At 24.8% G+C, this 12,935-nt stretch overlaps 1 protein-coding gene across 5 annotated transcripts in view; it reads right to left on the bottom strand.

Annotated features, from left to right (window-relative positions):
• LOC112602303 (protein dimmed-like) overlaps positions 1 to 12,935 on the bottom strand; it is a 48,579-nt gene continuing 35,644 nt past the window's right edge. For 3 of the 5 annotated variants that reach the window (XM_025350313.1, XM_025350311.1, XM_025350315.1), the window contains 3 exons: positions 6,299 to 6,432; positions 6,037 to 6,210; positions 1 to 679 (listed from right to left, as the gene is read on the bottom strand). In XM_025350313.1, the coding sequence (XP_025206098.1) occupies positions 383 to 679; positions 6,037 to 6,210; positions 6,299 to 6,430 (603 nt within the window). In that variant the 5' untranslated portion in view covers positions 6,431 to 6,432 and the 3' untranslated portion in view covers positions 1 to 382. Of the gene's footprint in view, positions 680 to 6,036; positions 6,211 to 6,298; positions 6,433 to 7,252; positions 7,290 to 12,935 lie in introns of those variants that run through there. The other 2 variants (XM_025350314.1, XM_025350312.1) reach the window with 2 other exon arrangements.

Genomic DNA, 12,935 nt, shown 5'->3' with positions numbered 1-12,935 from the left:
TTATTATAAATAGTTTAGTATAATGTGTATTGGTGTTTCGGTTTTTTTTTCTACTAGGCAGAAACTGATTGAAAACCTTTTGTGTAAAGAACTATGGTCAATTGAGATATTATTTATAATACTATAATATGGTATACCTAATAGGTTAATAGATTTGATGTTATTATTATTACAACTTAAAAGCTAATGGAAAATTATTCGTATGTATATCTATGAGCTATGACATGACGGAAATAGAGAAAACTGACTTGAATTTAGTCAAAACACGTTCAAAAGTATTTCAAACGTACAGATAAGCAAATAATAATAAGTAAGTACGGATGGTGGTGGATACAATGAATGGTGGTGATGGTGGCGGCGATTACTATTGCTTCGTCGTCGATTAAGAAAGATCCATTGATTCGTCCGAATTTTGCAGCACCAATTGCAGCCGTCTGTCGATTTCGGCAGCTGCCGCTGTTGCCGCCGCTACCGACGATGATGGCCCAGTGTTTGTGGTGGCCGAGGACACAGCCGCACCACCAGATCCTTCATGTGAGTCCTTGGACGGGTCCAGATCACCTCTCATTTCGCAAATGATCTTAGTTAAGGCGATGATGTAGTTTTTGGCCAAAGTGAGTGTTTCGATTTTTGATAGCCGCCGATCCTTTTTGACATGTGGTATCACCTCCCTAAGCGACTGTAACCGATATTTCATTGATTAAATATAGTAATAGTATTGAAGTGATACGAATATAGTGAAACTTAGTAGTATGACTGAAACGTATACGAGCAATGAGTGCATTACTCTCTGGAATTCTGGGAATCAGAATAGTAGTGTATAATTTCCCGCGAATTATAGTAAGTATATAGCTATGTAGGTACACAGATTTATTAAAAACTAATAAGACACAGAAAAATCGATTTAAGCTTAAAAGTTAAAATCGGCATGGAAAATGGTATTCATACGTGTACCAATCATCTATTATTTTAATTAAAAATATTATTGTGAATCTTTAAATGTTATGCATTTATACATTTTTTAAGGCATATTGGAATTTATATATTTTTAAATATTTTTTTGAAAGTTGTTTTTTTTCAGGTTCATTTGGTCGGGTTTTGTATACAACTTTTTGGACTTAATCACGTATTAATTGCTTTATAATTTTGTTATAAAAGTAAAAATTTCAATAATACATAGGACGCATATTGATTATTAATGTATATAGTTATATTTTTTCTATAGATTAAACTTTATACCGTTTACCATAATAAGATTAAATTGATCGAATTAAAATAAATTCAAAGTTGTAAATATTATTTTACTATTTTAGTATGCCTTATATATATTCGCTATAATGCAGCTTATAGAACGCTGTTTAATAATTCAATAATTTAAATTTTTGTTAATGTTGTGTTTCATTGACAAAATATATTATTTAATTATATACGGTTATTGAGCCATTCAAAAAATATGTCAGTTATACACTTATACAATATGCTAATATGCTAATAAATTGTACTTTAAAAGACAAGTACTTAACATACCACAATTATAATTTACATGTAATTATAGTGGTTATAAACTTATTGTTTATAGGATATACATACCTAGTTAATTTCTATTGTTTGTGCTATTCATCAATAACTAATAAACACATTGATAAATGATAATTTAACATTATTTATTTTGTAATTTAAATCAACGACTCTAACTGCAGTTTAGCAGTTTATCTGTCAATATTTTAAATTATTAACTTTTTAACGATAAATTTATAGATAAAATATTTGTATAATACGATATGACTGTATATAGAAGAATAGAACAGTTCTCAGTTATTTTTTTTTCAGACGGAGAGAATTGTTTGGTATATTTTGATATGGTTGCAATATAGATGTGAAAAGTAAAAATGTTGTAAAAAATATGATATTGGTGATGATTTACCAAGTATGCTTACTACATTTAATAACAAATTTATTCAAATTCTGATTTTTTAAATTTTTAAATATACTTTATATACAGACATACAGTGTCCTACAGAGATAGAATCTTCTAATTTTCAAATAAAAACCCCGTTTTTATCTGTGAATTCATCTTTTTTAGTCTTGTGTATAATATTATCATTGATAAACATATTCAACATAATTTCTCAATTTGTTTAAGGAATTAACTTGTGTGAGTTTTTTCAATTTGCTTTATTTAGATCCTGAAGTCCTGTCTTACCTACATCATCGTAGCACTGACCCTATCTTGTTATGGTTCGGCGCCGAAACCAAAAACCGTATTCTACTTCCATTTACTGCTACACTACCCAAAAGTGTAATTTCTATTTTAATCCAATGTCGCTCAAACTATATACACTATCCCTAATACACAAATACACAATTTTGATCAAAATACCATCACAAACGTCTAGGGATTAATGTATTAGTTCACAAACACAATACTGACATAGTGCTGCTGATGTTAGTTAAAAATGTTAGTATTTTTTGTTTATCGATTGAATGCATAAATCAAATTTTCAATTCTCGACAAATTCATATTCATATTTTATAATCAATACGGTTTTGGAGTAAATAAATAGATAAATATTATAGCGATATTGTGTGATTTCGTATTGGAAATTTAAAACAATTTACATTGATAGATATATGTAGATATATTATCGAACAATCTGAATTATATACAGTGATACATGTTACGGTTAGGTACTTATTTGTACGTCACACAAATGCGCACAATGCAATTCCGAGCACATTGTTTTTATTCCTCTTCAAAATTTCATAACGCCAGAGTTTACGTACATTCAATTATAGGATAATACGATGTATCCATTTATTGTTCAGTGGTTCGACTAAATGTTATTAATTTTTAATTAACGATAAACAAGTTATTTTTGTTAAATTTATTTACGTTTTTTTTTTAAAATTAAACGCCATTTTATCACTAAATAACAATCAGTTTTAATTGCTGTCTGGGAGCAATGAACGAAAACGACAAGAGTCATTATAAATGTCAAATGTTAATATTGTATTTGGTTTTATGTTTCATTGAAATGTATTAAATAAGTTTATTTAGACATATTATAATAAAAAGGTTTTAAATTGATTTTTATTGTTGATATTGTATAATCAAAAAAAAAAAAAAAATTAATTAACTTTTTTTTTTAACTACAGTTTATGGCGTTTATGTCTATACCTCTGTGTACTATCTATGTGCGAAATGTCGTAGATAAATTATATCATCATGGTACCTATCATATTATTTTTCGTTAAAATTTAGTATTTGTTTTTATACACTATGTACTTTATTACTTTATATCTTCAATGGTTTATACATTATATGATGGTTAGTAAACTGAAAAATAACTACGTTTTATTTTATATTATGTAATTTGTAATTTGCATAAAGGTTAAAAGGTACCCATAAATATTTTTGTTTAAAAAAATCGTTATACTTTCTCACATGGAAGCCAAAAGCAAATATACTCTAATTTCCATCTCTCTTGGGCATTGGCGTTATTTATGAATGGTCCATCAACAACTCTGATACAACGTTTTAGTGTAATTAAAAGGTAGTCTACGGAATCCTTATTTTTTTCCTGCACCCTCTTGATGTATATATTAGTTTATTGTAGTATGTAACAACTACAAACACATATATATATATATAACAATTGAATTTTCCGATGTTACCATAGTAACTGGTGAAGTGTATAACCGTTTATCTTGTCCTTTGTGTAACACATAAACAAATCATCGTTATTCCTGTAACCCTACGCGCCCGACATCGCTGCACTTCACGATTAAACAAACAGTTCTTCTTCATTTTTATACTAAAAGCCTTTCGAAACAATCGCTTCATTTGAACTTCTGCCTTGCTTATACACTGTATCAAAGTGGTATTTTAATAACTGAATATCAGCAATATTTAAGTTGCCCGCCAGCCTATTTCACATTATTCTACAAGTGGAACTTTTCATTTTGTTCAATAGCTAATATTTATTGCTAATCGGCATCATATACATTGTATATATTAATATGTTATTGTTATTTTAATATTCAGATGAACAACAACGTGGAATGGTATCAGTAGACATGATGATAGTAATCCACAGCATGCATGTGTACTAAACATTTTCCATAATAAATGTTTTAAGACCATTGTTAAAATATGTATTATTATTAAATTATTATTTATTTTACACGTATAGATGCCTCATTACGATATAATGACGATACAAAGTATTTTATGAATAAATTATTATCTCAAGTTACGTTCCTCGTGAATATCAAATATGTGGCGCGCACTGGGTAGGTATTGTAATAGGGTTGTGTTCACGTAGATAGATTATAGACAGTGTCCTTATTATAATCCTGTATTCCTGTCCAGCGTGTTTAGCTTTTTACTTACACGTACATATATTAATATTGTTGTTATATATATTATGATGAAATATATCGGTACATAGTACATACGCATTAGCTAATTGTCTAAAGTTCAATAAGAACAATAATTAGGTACGTACGAAATTATTTTTTTTACTCGCGAGATGATTCATAAAATAAATCTGATTTTAGAGGGACAATGCTAGTGATCAGTTGCAAACCTAGGGGGGTAGACCCCAGGTCCAGACCCCTCCCTTGGTTTATATCATAATATTTATTTTTATTTTTTAAATTTACCCTGAAATTTTCATATAATTGTATTGATTAGATTAATTATTAGATTTGGTATTTTGTTAATAACACGTCGAATTCGATGTATAGATAAAATCAATATTAAGACTAATATCTAATGACTATACTATAATTTAACTGTCATAATAATAATATTTAATTGACAAAAATTGTAAATATAAATTTTAAAATTTTAAAAAATATATATATTAAATAACATAATTTTGTTTGTTAAGGAATTAAATTTATGTATTATTTAAGGAAAAGAACAGAAAAACAGTAGATGAATCAATTTTTTGGACCCCCTCCTTGAATAAATCTTGGTTGCGTTACTGCTAGTGATCAAGCTATATTGAATATTGCGAATACTAATAGTAATATGCATCCTTACCCAACCATCGTAAACGAAAAACAGCTGTTACAAATATGGTGTCATATAAAAATGTGTTCAGTTAATTAAAACTGTAAAATTAAATGAAAAAAATAATAATTTATAGTGAAAGTTTTTTTTTTTACTATTCCTTGTTTTCAATAAATTTTAAAATTATAATTTATATATATATATTATGCTACCTAACTAAATTGTTTTCATCTTTTAGTTTAAATTAAATTATTAATAGAATAAACTACTATAAATAAATAAGATTTGTAAAAATAAATTTAAAAATAGAAATTTGCCTTATGAATAATAAATAACAACTAGTCGAAGTATAAATTGTGAATTGTATTAAAAATAAAATAATGCATAATGCAGTTTTTCAACTCTTCTTCCTTTTAACATTATATATTATGTTTACGGTTTATATACGTTTAGTTTCTTAGTAGTTTTTCTTTAATAACATTATTCATTAACTCTAAGATTAAAATGTTCATTTAAATTTTTAATACAAGTAATTTAAATTATAAAAATGATTGTAGAATAATTTTAAGACATGGCATAAGCGTCTTTAATTATTACGCAGATTTAATTTGTTATTTATCGTTATGAAAGTATTTCAAAATATTATTGATATAATTTTTTTGTGTTAATTTAAAATATTTTGAAAAATGTAATAAAAAAAAATAAATACTTACATAATTTTATACCCCGAATATTTGGCTTAATAATTCTCAAGTTTATTTTGAAAATAAATTTTAGGTACTTCATGAATCTACTGGTAACAACCTATTTATTGTTAGTTGTTACTTGTATCTTATGTGTTTTAGTTAAATATTTTTAAACTCAAAAATAATGCTGTAGTTTTAAAAAAATAACAATAATAAAGTAATTATTTCTTAATAATAGTTTGTATATTGGTTTAAAATAAAATAGATATATGACTAGGATATATTTAACATACCACCTACTTATATTTATTTATTAAAATGTCAGCATACCTGAAAGGCATCGTTGATGCTATGCATTCGCAGTCTTTCCCTCTCATTGCTTTCTAGTCTTCGAACGTTCTTGTCTTTGCCACTGGACTTGCGCTTCCTCCGATTGCCGGATCTAATTGCCCCACTTCCGTTCCGACCTTGTCCGTCCGACCCGGTGCACGTATCATCGCTGATCTGCCATAGATCAATTCCACTAAATATTCTTTATAGCGTAAACACAGAAATACATTCGACGTGCGAGGTAAAAAAAAAATTAACTTACCGACGACGAGTCGGTAAGTTCGAGTTCCCGTTGACAAGACGTTCTTGAGGACTTGCGACAAGTCATCCCTGCCGTCATTATGCTGCTCCCAAAGTTCGATTCCTCGACATTGTTCCGTGAATCTGAACGCATCTCTGTCGTAAAAAGTCTTATTTATTTATAATGCATTATATGTAGGTACTATATGTGTTATTATTGGATAAGCTAGTGTCAAAAGACGAATGTCGATATAATTTTGAATATGAAAACTGGAAATGCAAATAAACAAGTTATGTCACAATAAAGCAATAATAAAATCGGTAAAGTCGCTCTGGTTTATAGTAAGTTTAGAAGGTATCTACACCTATTCGTAGTTGATGTAGGTATCTATCTAATTAGAATTAAATTATATATTGCATACGCAAAATGGTTCTAAACAAAAATAATTAGCTGATACAACCTATACTTCAAAAGATATATAATCTATATTATACTTATATTATGTATAAACAACTTCATTTTTAAAAATATTAAGAGGACTAGCTCGCATTTATTTTCTCCATCTTTCAAGTGTGTAATATAACAAATTTAAGCTTAAAAGTTTAAATTTAGCTTCATTAGCTTTAATAGAAGACTGAATTGTGACCTATATTATGAAACTTAGTAGTAAGAACATAATCAGTGTTTATATGTTGGTTTTTTACGGTAATTTTGTTTTTAAGCAAGTTATGAGCATTTTTAAACTATATTATTCATTATTTTGTTTACATAAAAGTTGATAAAAAGAATTATTGTAAAAACCAACATACGAACATAGATAAGGTTCTTACTATTAAGTTCTTTAATAGATCGATTAATTTTAATATTAAAGTTAACGAAACTAAACGGAAAGTGTTAAACGTAGATTTTCAGTTTCGCATTTGTAAGACTTAGACAATCATTGCGAGTATAGCATCCTTTTAGCGGATAGCTTACTTTGTAAGTTACCTTATGACACAGCTTAGTAATTCATCTGTTATTCGAATACAAAATGTTAAACATATTTTTTTCAAAACCATATATCAAATTATTAATAATTCTAATTTTTATAATTTATAAATTATATCGGCGCATAGTAGAACCGTATAAATTAACTAATGATAATGTGGTATAAATAACTTAAAATTAGTTTATTTCCGTTAAATGGTGAAAGTTTCAAGTCTATATGATAAATATATTTTGAATTACAAAGTAATCACTAAATTCGTCAAATAAAAAATAGTTATTTTTCGTTTTTATAACTTTATATGTTCCTAAAAAATATATTTTTAAATACTCATAAAAAGCGATATAACAACAACTGTATGCTATATATATATATATATATTTTAATTTTAATAAAAGTACCGATGATGGATCTATATTAAATAGTAAAGTTTTCGATAATAAAATTTAAAATTTCATAATTTTAACTGTAAAATAGTTTGAAATTTAAGGTTTCAAAATGTTAAATGTAATTTATAATTAAGCTGATACAAATATGTATTTAATACATAAAAAAGTTTATGGTAAATAAGTATCTATATATAACGTAGTCTCATTGAATTTATGTACTTGACTGAGAATCAAAATCAAGCTATTATAATTTCACTTGAATCTTGGAATATCTGATGGTTTTTAATAATAATTTAATTTTCTACTTTTGGTAATTTGGTATAAGTTATTATTTATTTTTTTCATACATAAAATCTTGTTTGAATTTTTTTTAAACAAACAAATCTTATTAGTATTCATAATATTTTCCATAAATATAATGAACATTTTTCTATTTATACTTGAAAAGAAATATATAGGTAATACTTGTTTTGAATTTTTAATATTTTTCTAAAAAATTTCAATTTAAAAACAAACCTATTAATTTAAACCCGTTCATCAAATAAATTAATTTCGTTCTTGATGTGCTGAGATAATCATGTAAAAATGTATGATACATTTTACACATTAAGCTTAATGATATTTACAGCTTCTGTGGTCCATTAGTTACAACATTTCAATAAATCTTAGTAAAGCAGACAATACATGATGAGAAAATAGATGTAAAAAATAGATAAAAATAATACTTTCATTTTTAAAATTTTGTTAAATAAATAATTTAGTTTTAGAAAATTACATTGATCATAATATTAATTATGATTATTATGCCAATATTTCGTTGTTATCATATCGAACGCGACTAACGCGAATGTATTATTATTATTATTATAAATAGTATTATACGCCATGTCACCACCTAATGGTTTTAATTGATGTTGTTATTTCGGTTTTACGTTTTAAAACAGTTATAAATCATAATAATAAACATCCAGTATTCAGTGGATAGTATACCTTTCTTATGAGTTTATTTTTACATTATAATCAGTTTAAACAATGCTACGTAATTAGTTTAATTCTCTCACTCGCTATAGCTATGTTATTTGTGTTTGTTTTTACGAAAAAAATCCCTTTGACGTCTAATGTAAAATGATATTATACAATCAACGGATGATGTAAAACTTTTTCATCTTTAATGGTATTATATTCGGTTGTTTTTATTTTTAATGACTTTAAAAGAAGTATCTATGTGTATTATTTTAGTAGTTGCATATCAAGGTAAAATAATAAATTAATTATATTTTATATTATTTAAGTACATGCAAACTATTTTAATATTATATAGTTTATTAATTATTCATTTAATATGTTTAACGTATGTTCATAATATTCAAAAACGTCAATTACATACTATATTATAATTAAGTATATATTTATTGCAACCATGTAGCTTTAATAAAAAGAGCTCAACTGTTGTGTTCAATTAAAATAAAATTGGGTACTATTCATAAGAAATAAGTATAATAAGTTGCTGGAAGACGTAAATAATTATTTGTTGTCATAAAAGACATTTCATATGACTAAATTTTGTTGCAGGAACTATGAGATGTAGCATACAGATTCGATAATTTTATTTCCAATTTACGTAGTGCGGTATGAGGAAGCAAAAAGATTTATTATTTTTATCATTAAGTAGTTTTTAGTTTAAGGTTTTCCTATATTTATTGAAAATGTATTTAAAAAATTTATTGTACTTATTCTCTTTTAAAATGATAAATGCTAAATATTTTTTAATAATATTATGCTGTTGAGTTCTGAGTAAAAACGTGATAAGAGTTTTTCAGATCTCCTATATAGTTTATAAAAGTCGATGTGTATATAGTTAGAGTTTATAAACTTAAAAATTATCAAATCAATTTGACAAATATTTTATAGATTGTTTTATATAGTTTATATTGTAATTTTAACTGTGTGTGATGTTAAACAACTTTTTTTTTTTTTTTTGACAAATCATATTAACTATAAACTACTATAATATTATATAAATTATTTCTAGTATAGTATTTTTGGTTTACTGTTGTTTTAATTTTTTGATAAACCGATATATCATTCAAAATCCTCAAATCAATAGTTTGATATATGAAAAACAAAACCACAATTAAACGTACATCAGATACTAGCACATTTAATTCTTCATAAAAAAAAAAAAAAAACTGAAACTTAAAATTTTCCTAAGTGAAATTATTCATTACTTATTATATTAAATAAAATTAAATCCTCAACCTCTTTCATATCAAGCAAAACTGTTCACGAGTGAAACCGGATAATTCAGTTAGTAGGTATGTTATAAATTTAAAATTGTTATAATTATTAATTGTACACTAAAATTGATACTATTGTTTCTTGATACTAGAGTTCACTTTTTATTTACAAAAAAATAAATAATAAATTTGAAAGCTAATTTGACTAATATATGTCTTGATAGTATACACAGACATAGGATATTTCATTAATTATACAGAGGTTTTACTAATTTTATTAGTTTGTTTAATGAATTCATTCAGAGACTTTATCAGTTACGGTATTGACTTTAAGCTAATAATTATTGTATGAAATAATATCGTATTAATTAAAATTAAATGCATGTCGTTTGTTTTTGCGCTTTTAGCAATAAATAGTTAAATCAACTGTATTACTAATAAAAAATAAATATATAATCACAATCGTTTTTCGTATGAAATGATTTATCATTGAAATTAAATTTAACACATCAGTGACCTAATCAATGATTAGGTACACTCGACACTTATTATAAAACAGTGAAAGTAGTGCATATTTCCTAATATTTTCGTTGTTATTTAAATAGTTTTAATTTCAGTAATAATGGTTGTAACAACAATGAATAATAAAGACAATTTTTCATCATAATTCATAACTTTTAACGGTAGAAAAATTACATTAATGTTATTTAGTTTGAATGAAAAGATTTTTCTATCACAAATTATGTTTTGTAATAATTTTATAAATCAAAAAAATGTATTCATTAATAAATAAATGATTTAATGTTAATTTCTAGTAAAGACCAAACCACCAAACTTAATAATTTATAGGTAAATCATAATCATACTACATTCTACTTGCGTGCGATGCTAAATTATACTTATCAATTCCTGTAACTACTCAAATTTTATTTCAATATAATATACCATATAATTTGAATCAGTTTGAAGCAAAAAAAAAAAAAAAATTGAGTTTTAGAAATTATTTTATTAAACAACACTTTATTTTATAATTTTATTTATTTACTTATACCATGTATAATGTATGTACATACGTATTAAAATTTTCAAAAATATATTCTATTGTAAAATAAGTAAATACAGTTTACGATTACAATAGTTATAATAATTTATGAACATATGCTCTTTATTGTACGTAGATATCTACGTTATAATTATAAATAACTTTTGTATATACAATAAATTATTTTAGTAATTTTCATATGTCGAATATTTCCAGTTATAAGCCTAAATTCAACTCAAAAATTAGAGTTAACGGAATTTGAGAAAATTTATCTTACATACCATACTTTAAATATAAGGTCAAGACATTTCTTTGAATCATTAAAAATTTGACATATAGAATTTTAAGTTATCGATGTTCCATTGTAATATAAATTTATTGTTACATAAATGTTTCAAAAAATATTCGTGATTTATATTACTCTACCTTGATAACGACAACGTGACATACATATTTTACTATATTTATTAATCGAATAAATAGATCTATCCCCCCATGATTGACTAGTATTTAGTCAACATTCAACCAACTGCTATATTTTTAAATAAAAATGTCATATGTCGATTCAACAGTGAAAAGTTTGCTTTTATAATAATATTATGTTTATTAAACTCAGTACCAACGACTCATTATTTTTGATGTAGCTCGTATATTATCAATAATTTATAAAATGATGTATAATACATTATTATATGTTTAATTGTTTCTTGGAATTTTTAATAAATGCGATGTAAATTAGTAAACACTATGTCGTAATTTTTTCGTATATGTATGATAATTGGTTGGTAGTTAAATATATTGTATACAATATGTTATATAGAACATATGTTAATTTAAAAATAGAATAGAGTATAATATATAAATATATATATTATGCGCAAAGTGTTTGTACTTGTACAGTGACTGTTGCAAGGTGTAGTTATGGTGATGTACTAATCTTACTTTGTTCGCCTCAATATAGTGATGACAAGTACCTAATATTGGATAGCATAGTATTAATGATAATAAATAAGTATAATTTATCGTGATCTAAAAGTAGAATTCGGTTTATATAATAGATGATATGAACATAAATTCTTAAAAAAATATTGATATTCCTGGTTTAAAAAAATAAATAATTATTAAAGTGCTTGTAAATTTAAAAAATACGAATTTTTGTCATAAAAAACTAATATGATTAAAAACAGTAAATCATATTACCAATTTATCATAAATAATCATGAATACAATTTTAAACAAAAATTTCAATTCAAAAATGATTAAATATTATGTAAATCGTTATATAATAATGTTTATCAAATAAAGTACCTACAGAGAAATTATTTCAATATAATATTTTACATAATTATTAATTTAAAATCATATATAATAATGTATTAATCAAAAACGTGGCAATTTGAAAAATTTTGAAATAATCCTACAAAACAATAGTTGTCGATAAAAAATTTAAATGCATGTAGTATGTATTTATATAATAAATGTATAATGTATTGTCTTAAACCTACTCGTATGTTACTGCTTATTAATTAGACGAAATTAATCTTATTTTACTTTTATAATAAATAAATTTCTTAATTTTGTTTGTGTAACATGATACCCGTACATAATAATATTATAATATAAATAAATAATATCTGAACTACCACTTAACAAAAAGTAAATATTTAACCTTAAGTTCTTAACAATGATAAATGAATGTAATTTTGTACTTGTAAAATGTATTTATTTCTTTAGAAAATGATTACCTTAAAACTGATGCTCACCAATTTTCTGAAAAACTTGCTAGGATACAGTTTTGATACACATAAAAGTATACCTCATTTGACATCACAACATTGCGGATACAGCATATTTTTTTAAAAATTACATCGTTAATCATAGTCTGCAGAGTTCAGTATATATTTATAATTTTTGATAAAACACTGTAGATTATATCGTTATTATATTCACTTTTATACAACTACAAGATTTCACGTTTTAAATTACACAAAATAATATAACATAA

This window comes from Melanaphis sacchari, unplaced genomic scaffold (genome assembly GCF_002803265.2).
Source record: "Melanaphis sacchari strain LSU unplaced genomic scaffold, SCAv2.0 Contig85_pilon_pilon, whole genome shotgun sequence".
Lineage (NCBI taxonomy): Eukaryota > Metazoa > Arthropoda > Insecta > Hemiptera > Aphididae > Melanaphis > Melanaphis sacchari.
Note: the sequence above shows the minus strand (reverse complement) of the source record. Positions and strands in the feature narration are given on the sequence as shown.